The 18,223-nt window shown below is 50.5% G+C and overlaps 1 protein-coding gene across 1 annotated transcript in view; it reads right to left on the bottom strand.

Moving 5' to 3' along the window:
- Nucleotides 1-17,724, bottom strand: part of NUAK1 (NUAK family kinase 1) — a 66,359-nt gene extending 48,635 nt beyond the window's left edge. The window contains exon 1 of the mRNA XM_007449045.1: nucleotides 17,238-17,724. Coding sequence (XP_007449107.1) covers nucleotides 17,238-17,492 — 255 coding nt within the window. The 5' untranslated portion in view covers nucleotides 17,493-17,724. The remainder of the gene's footprint in view (nucleotides 1-17,237) is intronic.
- Between the last annotated feature and the right edge of the window lie 499 nt (nucleotides 17,725-18,223).

Raw genomic sequence — 18,223 nt, 5'->3', positions numbered from 1 at the left:
CATGCCGCGGAGCGGCTGGGCCCGTGAGCCATGGCCGCTGGGCCTGCACGTCTGGAGCCTGTGCTCCGCAGCGGGAGAGACCACAACGGTGAGAGGCCCGCGTACCGCGAAAAAAAAAAATGTTCACCCATCCACCCACTACCACCAACCTGGGCCAAAATCTACAAGTTGCTGATGTCAGATTCCCAATTCCACTCTGGTCCACGTTGATTCTATACTTGCAGGTGAGACCGCAAACCCGTGGATGCAATACCAAGGTGTGTAAATGACCCCCCCCCCATGTATACAGTGCCATCTCACTTTATTTTACTCTCCCTACCACCCATGAGACAAACTACTTAGTTTGCAGGAGAAAGAAACTGATCCTGCAGAAAGGAACTCTCCGAGTCCCCACAGGTCATAAAGGCAACACCCCAAGTTCCAACCCAGGTACTTGGATTCTGTGGCCAATACTAGTTCCACTGGGCCACACCTGTTTCCAAGTGTCGTGAAATCCATGCAACCACGGGGTAAAGGAGAAACACCCCAAGTCCTGGCACTGTGACGCTTCTTTTCTCCATTGTTTAAACCCTGGGGAGAACTCGCTCAGATATCAGACTGTTCAAGTGTCGTGGGCGATCTGGCTGGGGAGCTAATCAGAGCAATTTGAGTGCACGGCTAAACGAGGACACCCCTTCCTGGACCAAGCCCTGCCTTTATGGCAACACTTCATAAGAACCATTCCCTTCCAATACAACTGTCAAATCCAGCAACCGCAGGCCAGAAACATCCCAGCTGAACCCCGCCAAGCTGCTTTCTGATGTACTGTACACACAAATACCAATATTCCCCAGATGTTCTCCATGTAAAACATTTGGTTTGAGACACAGCCCTCCTTTCCCAAAAACTCTTACATTTGTTTAATGGACTCATACAGTTCAGCTAAAATATCCTGGAGCAGACATCTGAAGCCAGCCAGACTCTGATGCAAGCATCCCATCTGCAGAAAAGAACAAGTAAATAAGACGGTCCTCCCCAAGATTTACGCTCCCTACATCTTTAAGCAGGTCATAAAATGTAAGCTATGTACGGATAGTAATGCACGTTGCTTTCAAGTGTGGTTCTGAGTCCATCTCGGTACTAATCTAAGACTGATGCTCAAAAGGGCAGTGGGTCTGGCTGGCACGCTAAGGCGGAGGCCACATTCTGTTTCTTACTCCCTCAGAAAAGAAGTTAAAAAAAAATCTGTCACTTGAGCAACCTAGATGATTGAGGTGAAGGTAGGTTTTCTCTTGGTTTTAGTTTTCCAAATATAGCAATAGCTCCTTTATTCCAAAGTCACTTGTCCCTGCGCAACACAGGTAAGATGTGGCGAAATGGGAAATGTACTACTGGACCTTGAATCAAGAGACTCGGCTCAGCCACATACTAACTGAGTAAGCCCCACCAGGCCAGCTCTCCCCAAAATGGCTCATTCTTTTACAAGAGAAAACGGAATCTCATTAGATTCATTGTCAGGGCCCATTCAGCTCTGAAGACTGTATGAGAAAGGACAGGAACTCTTAGAAAAGCCACCCCAAGAAATGGCACAGAATCCATCCACCGAGCCCCTGAAGATGGTCACCCAATGTTTTCCTGCTAACACAATTCTAACAAGCTTGTCATGGCAAAGCTGTAGAGAAGTGGAAATATGGAACTAGAAAGCCACTAGAGACAGCCTCCCTGGTGGAATCAAGACAGGACGACTGGCTTTTACCTTTCGTCTGTAACTTTTCTGTCTCTTGTGAGTTTTCAGTATTGAGCATGCATTATTTTTGCTAGAGGGAAAAGGAAAATGTTATCATTTAAAAGGGTCACAAAAAGGCATGGAAGCTGATGAAGGAGCAGATAGACAAACTATAAATAGCAGACGTGAAAACTCCAAAATACAGTACTGAGAACCATTTAGAAGTTCCCGAAAAGACTTCGAGAAAAGGTTTAACTACCTTCAAGGTACTTTGTTTTAAGAAAGCAAGAAAGTGTGCATCCAACCGAGAAAGATTTCCGTAAGAAAAGGCTACGATTTTTTTAAAAGATTGGCTTGTAAATAAGCGAGCTTCAATTACCTGGAAAACTATATTTAGAGCTCTCTATTATAATCTTTTAGTATTTCCACTTAATCAATGCATCAGATTAAAAAGAATTCTCCACTTTCTTGCCTGGGCTCGTGTCACGTTGAAACCTAGGGGCCGCGGGGCTGCTCTCTGCCTCTCCCACCCTCTTCTGTTTTACTAGCCAACTCCCCGCCGCCATCCCAGCCAAGCCAACTGCCCCAATATGGCAGCTTCTATAGTCCATGGAGCACCTCCTCCGCCCCAAACGCCAGCAAGTCTTGGTATAATTGTAATTTCCTCCATTTGAGGATAAAGATCCCCAGATTCATCACGGCCAAGAAAAGGCAAAATGCAATGAGACAACGTACAAAAAAATGCCCGATACTGTCCAACATACAGTACATACTGCAAAGCCCCTTTTTAAATTATTATTATTAGCAAATAGGCCACATGCAGAGATGTGTGTGAGTAAGAACCCTGCAGTGAGACCTTCCGAATATGAGGTTGAGGGGATGGTGTCAGAGGGCAAAGTGAGGCAGGGCTTGGGAGAAGAGGAACAGCTGTAGCGTCGTTTGAAAGAGGACATTTCGGGTCACCCCCCAGTAAAAGGAGTCCTTCCAAATGTGCTTTGTAGCCCCCGGGGAATCGATTTTGCAGGACGGAATGATTTCCCTGAAATAGACACACAAAAGTCGCTACAACTTCAGCCTAACAAGAAAACAAGCCAGCTGCTGATTTACAGGCAGCCTCTGATGCAACAGAGCAAAAGGTCCCCGGCTCAGGTCCAGCGGGATGGCCCTGGACACACCAGCCCTCCGTGGAGGAAGCACACTGGGAGCCACATAGGGGAGGGGCCTCACCTTGCTGTGGGCAAGGTCCCAGGTGGACCAGGCATGGATGGGACACCTTCAGGAGTGCAGACCCTTGGGCCTCTGTCATCACCATGCTCCACCATGGTCTCAGCTCCAGCCATGCACCTAGGTGTCTGTTTAAAGATGGTGCTGCCCGGGCCCCACCCGCAGAGAGCTGCTAAAAGGTCCCTAGGTGATTCTAATGCTCCGCCGGGACTGAGAACAAGCGATGTAGCCGGAAGAGCCCACAGAGGGGTCAGACAGACCTGAGTTTTTAACTCTGGCGCTGCCTTGCTTACTTGAGCAAATCAGTTACCCTTTCTGAGCATCAACTTTTTTAACTGCAGAGTGGGAATAACGGTCCCTTCATGGCAGAGCTGCTGTGAAATAAGATGATGCACGTAAACGGCCTCATGGAGGGTGATTATTCTACAAGTGTTCTCTCCTCTCCCTTCGCTCCCCTTCTTTCAAGGTTCTCCCAAATGGGTCAGGAGTTCTGGGCATCTCCCAACTCTAAGGGGCCTCCTGCCTTGCTAGGTGGGAAAAAAAAGGACGGGAGGGAGGTACATCTTTCCTTATGTTGGATGCCCCCCATCACACATACAAAATACACGCACTCAGAACCCCTACTGGTGAAATAGGCATATTATTCTACAGCAAAACTATGCAAAGAATGGAGAGTCACAAGCAGCAAAATGAGGGAACACCTAGCTTGTAAGATTTGCTTTGCTTTTCCTGGCGAGAGGAAGACCTAACCCGGGTGTGACACTTTCTCGGGAAGTCCCTGCCTCTGCCTCTCTTGTTAGCTGCAAGCCTCTTACACCTGGCAGCACAGGGGTGAGGTATAGTAGACCCAAGGGAATGTTTGAATTAATTATGCTCTTTGAGGCCAGGGATGGGCATTTGTAGATCAACAGAGCTCCTAAGGCCCACACGTGTTAGTCCCCTAAACAGGCATTTCCTAAATATACCTGACTCTGATTCTGAGCAACTGGCAGAAAAGGGTATAAAGGCACATTCGGCATTTGGGGGGCAGCAGCTCAAGGTCCAGTGACAGAGCAGCAGCCCCGCAGCACTTCCACGCTGGCATTCCCCTTCAAGTAGTGCAGACGTGGGCCAGTGACGTAATTTTCTGTGCCTCAGTTTATCCACTGTAAAATGGGGATGATAATGCTGTGCATCTCTTAGGGTTACCATGAGGATGAATTAGGTCAGTGATTCAACGTGCTTAGACTACCGCCTGGCACAATTCCTGCTATGTAATTGTTTGCTATTATTATTACTCCATGGGAAAATAACAGGCAAAGAGACCTCAAACTATGGCTCCAATATAAAGGCGTGCGGTCTTAGGGCCCTCCAGTTATCACAAAAGAAGGTGTGGACTGAAGAAAGTTGGGTGGTATATCCTCAGATGAATACAACGAGCTTTCCATTACTGTGTTTCCCAAGGACAGACCATGGACCAACCCCATCACCTTCCCTTGTGTTATCTGGTTAAAATGCTGAAGATTCCCAGGTCTCCCTAAGTCGCACCCCAGCCCTGCTGGACCAGGCTCTCTGGGGTGGGTGCCAAAGATGGTGCATTTTAACTGGCACACCCAGGAGACTCCCATGTCCCCCAAATCTAAGAGCCCTTAGACTGGCTAAGCTCATTAACTAGAGGGTCATGTCCATTTGCCCACCACCATAGCCTGAGAGGCTTGCACATAGTACGTGCTCAACAAATATCAGATGAATCCACTCAAGAGTTACAACTCAATAAGTAGTCAGTCAGTTGTTTTGAAGGTGGCAGGCACATGCAAAGCAATGCTAAATCAGACAGACAACTTCATTCATATATTGTAAAAATCTTCACCGTGCTTACTATATACCAGGCACTGTTCTAGACACTGGAGATGCAGAGAAGATGATGAATGAGGTTGTTTACAGATAATTAAAGATGGTGACAAGGGCTGTGAACGGAGCTAATAAAGCAAGGAAACGGGTGGAGGATGTCCCTGCTGTCATTAAACTCGGCCTCTAGAGCAGCGCCACCCTTTAGAACTTTCTATGATAATGGAAATGATCTTTCCTGCATTGTCCGATGGTTGCCACCAGCCCCATAGGGTTATCCAGCACTTAACATGTGGCTAGTATGCCCAAGGAACTTAAGTTTTTAATTTTATTTCACTGTAATTAATGTTAACTTTAATAGGCACGTGTGTCCACATGAGACAGCACAGGTCTAGGGGCGGAAAGAGATTAGTAGACTGGAAACACAAGGCACTCAGTGCTATGAGGGTGAGGGAGGCGGGTAGAGCACCATGTGTTATCAAATGCCTCTCACCCAACTACCAGATGCCCTAACGTTCTCTGGCTCTGGGAATTGAAAGAACAAGGTGAGGTACAAGGCATTGTACTTGGGCTGGAATTTTTATAGGCCATGATCAGTTGCAAGTGGTATGCAGCCCGACCAAGCCCCAGAGACTGTGGTTCAAGAACACACCACCATCCACAAAGCCTGCCCACAGCTGCCAGAGAGATCTCTCTCTTCCCCATCATTCCGCTGATGGTCATTTTGTCCTTGGCTGCAACGTCCCACTGGGCCCTGCATGGATTTTACGAGATTTCTTCGCTTCAAGCATAAGTACGGATACAAGCCTCCTAAATTCCACCGGAAAATTGGTGGCTAATCCAAACATTTCATAAAATTAGAACTCATTGTGGGGCTGAAAGGAATTCAGACTGTGCCGCCACCAGAGAAATGCAAAATATTTGTTATAATTTTTTCCTTCATGAGCTGTTTCAAGCAGCAAGTGCTTTTTCAGCTTGAAGTTAAAGGAGGCGCTGGGGCGGTCGGGGGAAGGAATGGGAGAGTTTTTGTTTTTGTTTTGTTTTCTCTGTGGTTTGCAAAAAGTATCACCAGATGATGAAAAATCGAGGAATCCTGCTGACTCCCTAATCCCTCGGCTAGCAGAGATAATAAACTTTCCCCATCTCGGCTGCACCTTGCCTTTATAAAGATGGTGTTTTTCTTGGAAAATGGTACTTTTGCTCCTTAATTTTCTTCTTAGGCTTTAGCCCCAGAATTTTTTCTATGCTGAGATTTCATCAGCAAGAGAGAGACTGCAATCATTCATTCAGGCATGCATGCAGGCAGGTCACCAATACTGATTTGCCAGGCTCCATGCTAGGCACTTGAGATAACACCGGTAAACAAAACTGGTGAAAATCCATGCCCTGGAAGAGCCTGCCTTCCAGTGAAGGATGACAAACAAGGGAGGAGTTGGTGACTGCCACTTGCAATTTGGAGACAAGACCTGAAGACTCACCAAATGCAGAAACTGGATGGGGCTGGAAAGTAAGCTCCAAATCAGTCCCAGAACTCTCATCTCACAGAGAAATTAGCTGAAGCCATAGAAGAGGCGTAATTCACCCCAGGTCACATAGCTCAAGTTGTGGCAATGGTGGGACTGGCCCCCAAGCCTCCTGACAACATCCCCAGACTCCTAACACTCCACAGCCATTCCACAAACACGAAGTGCCTTCTTCTTGTGCACCGGGCACAGAACCAGGCACAGGGAGGACATAAATGAGTAAGACACGGAATAACTGGCTTCATGGAACCAAGTTCCTCCAGCTGCTATTTTCACAAGCCTGGACACAACTTCTCTGAGCGGTAAGTCTGGGTTCAGTGGGAGTCCACCCCACAGCGTGTGGGTGAAGGACCAAAGCAGGAAGCTGCAGAAGCCTCCAAGGATCCGCGCCCGTGAGAGGCCATGGAGCCCAATGATTACAACCTTGACCCTGAAGTCAGACAGCCCAGCCCTAGATCCCAGCTCTGTGACTTTGGGCAAGTCTTGTGACCTCTCTAAGCCTCTCCTTCCTGGTCTGCAAAATGAATGTACTAATAATACAGGCTCAAAGGAGAGGTTGCATGTAAAGTAGTTAGAACAGTGCCTGGCTCACACGCACCACTCAATAAATGTTTCCTGCTATTACAACCGTTAGGGAAAGGATCCTCCTTCCGCTCTGGACCTTCCTACACATTCAAGAAGGTGGATACGACTCAGTGGAGATTTCCACTTCATTCCTCCCCTCTCCAGGATTTCTGCCACGAACTGCCTGCACACCCACTCACACGCTGGTTCCTTCCCCGAGCATTCCATTTGATTCTGCCTGGGAAACAGATATCAATTAACCACAAGGAAGATGCAAAGCGGGGTTCTCCCTGGAGCAGGTGCATCACTGCCCTGCCTTTCCACCCAAATACATTCACGTGCTGGGCTCTGAGCTCACCAGATCAACCCGAGTATCAGCCTCTTCCCTCCCACGGCTTCTGCTAGTTGGAGAAATAATTCACTTTCTAAATCTACCGAGAGCTAGACAAGGTAGTAGCGTTACATCAAGGACCACTGAGAGCTTCTCAAAGTTTGCTGTCTTCTCTTCTAACTGATACTGAGAAAGTCATGGCTGCATAATGAATGTACTTGATGTAAAGGGATGAAATTCTAAGAGACTAAAGCACACACAAAAGAAATACAATAGGGAATCAGTGTCCTTAAATGGACCAGCAAGGAGGGGTAAGCGTTGACCACAAAGGCCGGGGATCTAGAAATGACAAGGGGTAGCTGCACGTTCTAGAACCAAGAGGTGGCTGAGCTCCTTTGGGGCAGAGGCTGCTCCCTGTTGCTGTTGCCCAGCCCCACCCCACCACCTCCCTGGTGCCCACACAGGGCCTGGCACAGCGGTGGAGCTCAGCAAGTATTTGAATAAATGTGTTTCAACGTGCAACCTGGGAGAGGCAGAAGGAAAAATGACAGCTATTTCTACTCCTCCTTGGAAGCCGTCTAGGGTCGTAGCCGAGAGCTCAGACAGATGTGAATTTCATTCCTGCCATCATCCCCAGGTCACAAATAGCGTGTCCCTGGGCCTCAGTTCCCTCTGCAGTAAAATGGGGGTTGTGAGAGCATCTCTCTCATTGGGACGGGGGGTGTCTAAGAACGACCAGGAATTCAGTGAGATGATGCAGGCAACACGCTCACCCCAAGGCCTGGTGAATATAAAGTGCTCCACAGAGGTGAGTTTGATAGAGTGATTTCATCTTTAAGGATGAAAGACTAGTAAACATACCGGTCAATTCTTCCCTTTAAGTGAGGATATGCCAAAAACATGCCTTCCACTGGGGAGAGGGCCCCTCCTTAGTCTCCTCCTCCTGCCTGGAGTCTTGCCTCCACCCACCTGTCCCCAGGTAAAAGGAGCTCCCTGGATGCTGAACGCCCCCCCGCACACACACACCCCGTCAGTGCTAAAAGCACTGGGAGACCCAAATGCACAATGGAGAGCAGAGGCAGCCACAGGCCTCCAGCCTCACTGGGACCAAAAGCAAAGTCCCCTAAACTCGAAGTAGCTAAGGAATGAGTGAAGATCCCTCCAAGCAACCCAGCAGAATATGAGTTTGCCTTCCTCTGAATCCCAAATAATAACAGCTAATTTTTATTGAGAACTGGCTACATGTCAGGCACAGTTCTCGGCACTGTCCCTGACAACCCAGGAGGCAGGTTCTATTATCGTCCCACTTTATAGATGAGAAAACTGATTAGGTTCTTTGAAAATGAGAACGGTCTAACTCACATAGAGCCTAGGCCAGAACTCACTTCATAGACATGCTTAAAAAGCAATGTCTGCCTTGAGCTGAATGGAAATGCTGACTCTCCCTACGCTTGACAGAGCCTGCACCTAACAATCTGAAAAAGGTTTTGGGAGCTGAAGATACTTCCCCTTCCCGCAACAAGACCTCCTGCCAAACACCAGGCAGTAGGAAATGAAGTCTACATTTCACCACTTGCATTCAGCGAATCCCAGGATTCTCTTCCTATGCGCTGGCAGGGACCTTGGGGAGCACTTTGTCTTGGCCCCTCGATTTACAGGTAAAGAAAGGGGCTTCAACACCTGGACACCTACTCTGTGATGCCCTGTGTCCAGGCTGCCCAAGGTACAAAGACAGCTGAGACCCCATCCTGCCTTTCCCAAGAGGGCTCCTTCCAAGGACAACATTCTCTGTGGGCCACACACTTTTCTAAGAACTTGACATACAACTCACTGATCCTCACAACCACTCCCATTTCACAGATGAAGAAACCGAGTCAAGCTGACCATCTCAAATTTACACAGGAGGTTGGAGCAGGGTCTCAAACCCAGGCACTCAAAACCAGCCCACACTCCCTTTGGATTCCTGGATTGGATCGTCCACTTCCCTTCCACCTTCCTGTGAGTGTCATTGGCAGCTGGGGTGAATCATACATGAACTGAGCCCAACTCACAATGAAATGACAACGGCCAGTAAGGATTCCTTCCAACCTGCACCCATCAGCTGCTTTTGTGGCTTTCGAGCCATGTGAGCTACAAGGAGCATGACACCAGCGAGAGGGAATTGGGGACTTAAGGAAACACTGACAAAGCAGCATCTCCCTTTTTTTAAACTCCCTTTGGCCACAGAGTTGCAAGTTGCGCCCTGAGCCATCTGGACACCGCCCTTCCCCTCCCCTTCCAGGGAAGGAGGGAACCTACCACAGCAGCCTCTTAGCATCCTCCCACTGGAAATATCCAGCTGCCTCTCAATACCTCTAATGAAAGTAAGCGAAGTGGCATTCTTTTCTCGAGTTTAAAAGGCAAATCACGATGGTGTTTTTTCCAGACATACGTTAAACTCCGCACTCCAGCCGGTTTACAATTCCTTAAGTACTTGATTTACAGCCCAGGGAGAAAATGTTTTGAAAATCTTGCAAATGCATTTCGTGTCTCCAGCTTGCCTACTCTGCAGAGCTGATCACCGGGGATTCTCAGATGGGGGGGCGGCGACTCCCGGAAGTGTGGGAGTGACCCAAGGAGGCCACAGAGCTCCAAAGAACCACGGGGAGCAGCCGCCAGGGGTGGGAACCGGCTTCCCTCCTCCTCCCTCCAGCCGTTCAGAGCTGCAATGGAGACGCACCTGGCCGCGCTGGGCCCTCCACCGCGGTCCACCCGGTGGTAAGGAGAGGGGTGACCCAGAGCAGGGTAACCCAAGGGCCCTTCCCCCGCTTCTCAGGACTGCTGGTGCACTCTCGATGCAGCTGTTCATTCGTGCATTCATTCATCCATTCATTCATTCTTACTGAACACCTACTGTATGCCTGGCACCCGGCTACAGGCCAGGATGCCGTGGTCAGACAGTGACCCTGCCTCCCTTCTAATGGGGGAGGAAGGGGAAGCTGTATACAGACAAAGCATCAAACCCACAAGCTCTGAAGGAAAGCGACACAGGGCCAAGACGAGAGGACAAGGGAGTGAGAGTTTGGAGAGCCAGTCAGGACCTGAAGGATGTGGCAGATTCAGAGTTTAAGTCCTCAGCAACCCATGGGAGAGTTTAAAGCAGGGACAGCCACGACCTGGTATAAGAAGGCCACCAGGTGCTCAATGCTAGTACTCCTCAACAGAGTAGTAACACCAGCTCTGGTTTTCAAGATACTGTGCACAGGATCTGCATTGCAAGCTTCCAAATCCTACTTCTCATGGCAATCACACTTGGTCGGATATTGGTCGCCGCATTTTCAAGATGAGAAAACAAAAGCTCAGAGGAAACGTGCGGCTTGCCCAGGATCCTCCAGCTGCCGAGGCAAAGGAACCTGAGTCTGCCTGATTGTGCAGCCATGATTTCTTTCTCCTCATTTATATACTCCCTTGCATCATTCTCAGACTATTCCAGATGCGTTCATGACACGCCCCAACTAAGTTCTCGGGACCTCGATGGCAGGTCGTATTCTGCTCTGAAACTTCCCACTGTCCTGGGCACTTTAGGAAGCCCTCATGAAATACACCCGGTTTACCGCCAGATTGAAAGGAAAAGGGCTACCAACCCCAGCGGAGGATGTGGCTTCATCACGGGGAATCTTCAGCCCAGCCCCGGTTTAACATACAGTTAACAGCTTACCGGAGAGCCTCGCCGTGAAGTCAACATCTGGCTGCTTCTGGACCATTTCCAGCGAATTTTATCAATACAGCCAGACTCCACTCACGGTGGGTCATCTGGCCCAGCCCCTCCTGTGCCGGGGCCTGGGATCTTCTCATTCCTGCGCTGTACAGTGGCGTCTGGGCCAGCGGAATGATAAATGCATTCTGCTTTAAAGCAGACACTTCACAAATCATAACTTACAGATGCTCCAGGACTTTCATGTGGGAAAGACAAATGAGACTTGGGCTGTCTGACTCCAGAGCCACTGAGGACAGGAAGCCACAGCCAGGAAGGCTCTCTCCCCCTAACAAGCGCATGAACAAATGTAACAGAAAGAGACTTCGTGCAGGGAAGGGTCTGCCTGGCTTTGCAGACTCTGCTACGTAACCCGCCATTCATTTCCAGCCATTGTCTTTCCTTGCCCACAAATCGGAAAGCTCCTTGAGGTCAGGGGTGGTGACCTCCAGCCTCCACACCTCCTAAAACAGTCCCTCGCTCACTGTACTCACTGTATTCCCTTCTGTGCCATCCTACAAGCCTTTGCGCGGTACCTACTATGTGCCTGGCACACTGCTAGGCACGGACAGTAGGTCCAAGATGGTTAGAAGGGGCTTCCCAGCAGACAAGACACCTCAACTCAATCCTTATCTCCTGCGGCTTCCCAGGAGGAAGTGAGATCAGACGTCCTGGAGTGGGGTGGGTGCATTTCTGTCTGCAGGCCGGGAAGTGGACCAGCTGACCTCCCGAGGCCCCTTAGGGATTCCAGAACCTGAGGCTGCTGAAGACGCAAAGAACGAAGGGTGTGCCCAGGAGGAGAGCTCCCTGACCTGCTTCATTAAAACAGACCCGTGGCCCAACAAGCAGAGGTCTCTCTCCCCCAGCACCGTGCTAAGCCTTATCTTCTCATGGCTCAACTCTTGCAAAAACCTCCAGGCTGGCTCGCTGCTCCAAGCCGGCACACCGGACCCATGGGCTCGGAGCTCCCGCTGCGATCAGGGCCCAGCTCAGCCCACCTAGAGGAAGGGAGCTGGCCAAGGTCTCTGCATTCACGCTGCCTGGGTCCAGACCCTGGCTCTGCTGCTGCGTGTGACCCTGGCAATTAGCGAACCCCTCTGTGACTCCGTCTCTTCATCTGGGAAAAGAGACAATTGCAGGATTGTCACAAGAATTAAATTAGTTAAATGGGCCTGGCACGTTAGAAGCGCTCAAGAAGAATTAGCCGCTATTATGATCATTATTATTATTAAATGTTATTATTATTCCCCCCCATCCCATATCACCAACCTTGCCTCCCACTAGGTCCCAGCATACACCCTGCATTCCAAGAGATCTGGCCTGCTCACCCTGGAATCTGCCCTCTGCCCGAAAGCTTCCATATTTCAGTCTTCGGAAACCCAAATCAAGGGTCATCTTCAACAGCCCTTGCCCTCCCTAATCCTACAGTACGCCCTCTCTCTATACCCTTCCTGAACAACAAGAAAACCCCCCAGGAGAAGAACCTCCCCCCCTGGCTAATCTTCTGGCACATGAGTGAAACACCGCACCCAAATCCAGAGGTCACCTGCTGTGCATCAAAAAGAAGGTTTTCCATTTCACCAGCAGCAATGGGTCTCAACATAGATAAACCTGTCTGACACTGCCTAGCTATTTGATCCTGGGCAAGTTACTTAACCTCCCCAAGCACTGTTTTCCCCACTGGTTAAATGGGTCTAACAAGAGCGCGCACCTCTTAGGATCGTGGTGACGATCAGAAAATGTCTGTAAAGCACTTAGCACAGCGTGACACACCACAAACTCTCAAAAATATCCGCTGGTAGTAATAACAGCGGCGGCAGCAGCAATACAGGAGGGGGTGTTCCTGTCTAGCACGGAACTCAATTTAATGAACTGATCTTCAATGAGCTACATTCCAGCTTGAAAATCTCCAGAAGTAACCAATTCCTGCATAGAAGAGGTACCCATGGCCTAGCAACTGCTCACTCTGTCTCTTCCACCAGACTGTTAAGTTCCTCGGGTCTTATCCATGTGTATGTCCCAGAATTTAACATGGTGAGAAGCATATGGCAGATGGTAATAAACCTTTGGTGAACTGAGCAGAATTAGTTCAATAGTTGTAAGTACATTTCATCTTTGCTACTAGATTATAAGCTCTTTAAGAGTGAGGCTCATGTCTTGCTCCTGTAAAGATTTATTAAATGAGTGATGGAAAAACATCAAACTAAGAATCAGGTTTCTTAGACCCAGCCCAGTCACTCACCAGCTGTGCAACCTCAGAAAACTCACTTAACAATTCTGTACCTTATTTTTCCCACCCCAAGGATGAGAAGTTTGGACCACGTGTCTGCCAAAGTCCCTTACTCCCTGAAACTGGGTCTGGGCCTTAGCTGCAACATGGCACCTCAGCCACCATGCGTATGACAGCCATGTGCAGGCTAGCTTACTAATTTGCATCCCTGATCTGCAATTTTCCAGCACCAGGCTATCAATAACTTTGGGCCAGGGCTTAAAACACCTGTTTTTAGTCAAATCAGTTCCTTTGCTGGGCAAGGATGCCCCATCACCCACGCACCATGGCAAACTGGGGGCACGATTTGCCCGCCAGCCCTGCCACTCCCATGCCAGACCCCTCCCGGAGACCTGCTTCCTGCTCACACCACGTCACGTACGGCTCACAGGAGCTAACCTGGTGCAGAGGGAGAGTTGAACTTAGCCCTTGACGGTGAGGTGATCGCATAACACCTCTCCCCAAAACGTTGTTTTTGCCCTTGAACTTTTTGGCAATGCTCTGTGCAGCCTGAGGGTCCAGGGAGTTTGGCTCAAAGAAAATGCCATGTTATAACATTGGGGCTCACTACACAGCCCTGCCTGAAACTGTATCAAAACAAAAGTTGTGCAATAAACAAAGCCCAAATTCAAGGCCTTAGAAATGTGTTCAGATCCTATCAGAATCTGGCTGACTGTCGTGGCTTCCTATGGGTGCACTTCCCTAATTAACCTGAAAAGTTGATGATTTCTCCTTCCTCTCTCTGAGTGAGCTAACTGTCCAATGCATCATGCCTCTCTGATGGTCTTAAAATCTAAATGAAAGTCCAAGTGATATGAGAAAAAACATCTTTTAAAAGAGGAAAGTAAATTTGCTGATTTCCCTTTTTGAGGTTTTCTATAGGTTATTTTATTCAATTCTCACAACTAGTCCATGAAGTTGGTACTATATTAGCCTATTTCACAGATGAGGCAGTGGAGGTTTCTGAAAGTTACATAGCTTGCCCAAAGTCACAAGGCTAGTCAGGGATCAGTCCTGAACGTAAGCCAGGACTCTTAGCCCTCCTGCAAGAGTGCCTCCTTTGTGGGGCTTGTTAATCTCTGGAAGAAGCCACTTTGAGTCCTTTCTCGTGGACATGCTCAGGCAGCAGCAGCAAGACTACATTTGGGATGAAGAGGGGAAGATGCCTGGACCACGCAGAGGGCTGGACTAACAAACTCCAAGTTCCAGATTCTGCAACTCTCTACGGAACTGCCTTTCACGGAGCGCTGATGCTGCCTGGTAATTTTGCTTGATTCAGAAGGCCCTTGCAGACGTGCAATGAAAAGCCACAACATTCTTATTCTTAAACGCTTCTCTGTCTCAGGGGGGCTGATTTCACAGCATCTCATGGAGCCTGACACCCAGCACCCGATTTCCGCCACTCGCATTGGCAAAGGAGCTGAAAGTCACAGCTCCTCTTGGGAAGTGCTCTGAAGGGCGTGGGTGCAAACGAAAATAAAACATCACTTCACAATTCTACCCAAAGACCTAAAAGGTAGAATTGAGACAGCGTGCTCTGAATTCTCCTAAACTGCACCCCAAAAGCAAATCGTGGATGTTTAGTGCATCCTTAGAACCAGAAGAGAACTCCAAGTTCACACTTCAGATGAAAATTCTTTGCTGCTCTTGACAGATTCTGAGTCAACCAAGCACCGTACAGGCAAGAACAACTTGCTGACCAATTTTTTTGATGTTTGTTTTATTTTCTGTCCAGTCAGGCACAGGGAATTTTCCACCTGACAATTCTTGTTTCTCACTTAAGTTCTGACACCATCTGTGAGCAGTGTGCTCAGCAGGGGAAGGACTTGAGGCCAAGGAAGGCTTCCCTTCACCCAACCTCGGTTTTCCCATCTGCTTAATGCAGGGTTTTCACCAGATGATTTTGCTAACATCCTAAGTTTATCTATCAAGTAGAAAGCAGTCTGGGGATTGCCAGTTTCTGGATGTGGATATGCTACCAGATTAAAAATCTCTGCATAATTTTTGAGTAAAACATGAGATGGAGCTGAAATGAATAGCACAATGGGAAACTGAACTAGGACTGGACAATACCAGAGCAGGACTCAAATCTTGCGGCTGTGAAATGAGCCTCTTCCGTTCTCAGGGCGCCCCCTAGTGGCCACTCGACTAAATCCCGCCGGAATGCTCAGAGTTTCTGCAAATAAAGGGAAAGACACCCACCAAAAGAGAAAGGCAGGCTTCCCGTCTACTGACTCTACCCTAGTCCGTGGATCAGACAGCAAGACAAATACCTGAGGCCCCAGTGAAGCTCGGAAAGATGTCTGCCATAAGACAAGCTTTCACTTTTGCAGTTAGTGGCGGCTCCCCAGGCTTCTGGTATCTGTGTCCCCTCACAAATCCCAGACACACCCTTACCACTCAACCCCTCACAAGCTCACATCCTCAACCTGCAGCTCCAACTGCGTCTGGTTTTCATTACTCCGCTTTCCAACTTCGCAGCGCGATTCTTCAACAGCTATTAAGACAACATGAGCAAGGAGCTAGGCTTAGTTTTTGCTTATTCAACATCCAGCCTGGGGAATATCACCTCAGACGAAAAGCATGAATGAAGCGCACGTTTCTCAGCCTCCTCTTCCACAGACCTGCAAGTGTGCTTCTCAAAGGTCATCTTTACAACCATCTCCTCTTGAAATTTTTCAACCTACAAAAATGGCACCTGCCCTCTCAATGACTTGCTTGCTACGGAATTTGTTGATAGGCGACAGCTTAAAAATACAAGGTACAATCTCTCAAATTTCCAATTAACCTATAGCAGACTTTTTTTAGGCTATAGGATAAAGCCGTATCAACCCAAAGAGTGAAGCCTAGAATGAGGGAGTTACCCAGGTAACCAAATATTTGAGAAATGGGGGGCTGAACTTTCTGACTGATGCCCCATTTTGTCCACAGAACTGTCCCTGCAAAGATGCAAAAGAAAAATACTGACATGAACCTACCACTTCATCCAACAGTCCATTTTGCTTTTTCCCTATGGTCATTTGTTAAGTTTATAATCAACCTGGGACCTGAAACAGCCCCCAAAAGTGTACACAAGGAGTCCCATAATTAGTTCCTGACTTTGGCCCCAAATCGATTAAAATCCATCTGATATGCTGCAAATCAAAGAACCATGTTAATTTCCTGCCACACCACACAAAATCTTTCTGCAACAGTCAGTCACTTTGAACCCAAACCTCCAGCCACAAGCAGTGTGGATTTCAAGGGCCCGTTCTGCAGAAAGGAAAATGACAACACGCCGAGGTTGGGACAATGCAGAGACCCCAAGGCACTCGAGGCGCTACTTGGGGCTGTGTAAATGGTCTTGGGACCCTGGCAGGGTTTCAGCTGTCACAAAGAGTGGGGTGGCTGGGGCAGACCCCTTAAGCAATGTAGTAGCCCTGCAGCCAGGGCCTGAAATGCAGTTGAGTCTGCAACTCAACGTCCGTGTGGCTGTCCATGCCCTAGGCATTTCAGTCCTCCCAGAAGCCAGCAACAAACTGTCACAACCCTCAGGCATGCAGCAGCCTTTACTTCTGTCCCCTAACCTTCTCTCTTAAAAACAGGCATGAGTCCGTCCTCCCTTGCAGTGACAGCAGCATCGCGGTAACGGGGAGTGGGAGGATGCAGGGGAGGGGGGTCTCATTCATCTACAGGACATGGGGCTTGGGGGACCAGCTCCGAGCTGAGTTTGTGGTTCTGTCTGGAGTTAAAGCAATAAGGCATTCCAGGGAATGAATGCGTGCCCGCGAGGGAGACCCCAACAGTCCCGACGTTGCAAAGTGTTTGCAAATCATAAACACTACTTTGCTGATGGGATCAAAACCCCCAAAATATGCGCAGACAGGATGTAACAAGTGTTTCGGGAGAAAGACACGCCTGAGCCACGGGGAGCTGGGGGGAGAGTGAGGAATCTGTCTGGGGGTTCCCGGGAAGCCCCCTCTCAGACAAGAGACCCTCCTCTGCGCCCCAGACCCCGCCGCGCGCGCGCTGGGTCCCCAGCCGCGTCTAGCCCGAGCCCCCCGGGTTTCCCCCCAACTCACCACTCGGCCCGAAAACCTCTCGGTGGCCCTCTTGACTTTGCCGTAGGTGCCTTTGCCCAGAGTCTCCTGCAGCTCGTAGCGGTGTTTCAAGTTGTGCTTGTGGTGATGCCGCTTCACCCCGTGCGGCTTCCTGGGCTCCGGGGCCGCCGCCGCGGGGGCTGCTGTCGCCCCCGCCCCCGCCTCCGGGGGAGAGCCCGGAGTCCCCGGCCCCAAGTCCGGGCAGTCCCCGGCCGCGGGCGCAGCGGCCCCCTCCATGTCCGAACGCGGGGCGAACCGGGCCGGAGAGGGCAGGACAGGGCAAGGCGCTCGCGGTGTCTGGGTCCCCGCCGAGGGAAACCTGGGCGCGCTCAAGGTCGCCCCCGCAGCATTGGGTAGGCGGCCGGCTCCCGCCCGGGCTGCGGCTGGGTCACTGGTGGCGGCGGGGACCGCACATCTGGCGCCCCCGGCGCGCACGATCCGCGCACCGCCCACCAGCCGCGGCGAGCTGCGGCGCGTCGGGCGAGGTGGCGGCGGTGGCGGGGGAGGCGGTGGTGTTCGCAGGAGGGAGGGGAGAGGGGTGGCTCCGAGCGCAGGAGGGGGAGTGTTATGTGGGGCGCCGCGCCCCCGGACCCCTCCCCGGGAGGACGCGCAGACGGGGCGGGGGCGGAGGCGGCGAGCGCGGGCCGGCCCCTGGGGAGGGGGACGAGGGGCGAGGGGCGGGGCGGCCGGGGCTTCCCCCACCTCCCGGGACCCGGGGCCACCCCGAGCTGGGCGGGGGACTGGTGCGTGTCGCGACTCGCCCTTTGTGCCGCGCCGCCTAGGCCTCGGCGGCGGTGGCCGGCGGGCTTTGTCCTCGCTCGGCCGGGAAGGAGACAGGGGATTCCCAGCCCGGGCGACCCCTCCCCGGGCTCGCCCGCCGCAACTACCGCGGGCCCTCCGCCGCCGCCGCCACCGCCTCCTCCGACTCCTGCTCCGGCCGCTCGGCCTCCCTTCCTGCTTGCGCCCTG

Source organism: Lipotes vexillifer, unplaced genomic scaffold, assembly GCF_000442215.2.
Source record: "Lipotes vexillifer unplaced genomic scaffold, Lipotes_vexillifer_v1.1 scaffold1014, whole genome shotgun sequence".
In the NCBI taxonomy this organism is placed as follows: Eukaryota; Metazoa; Chordata; class Mammalia; order Artiodactyla; family Lipotidae; genus Lipotes; species Lipotes vexillifer.
The sequence above is the reverse complement of the archived record's forward strand: the minus strand, read 5'-3'. Positions and strand labels throughout refer to the sequence as shown.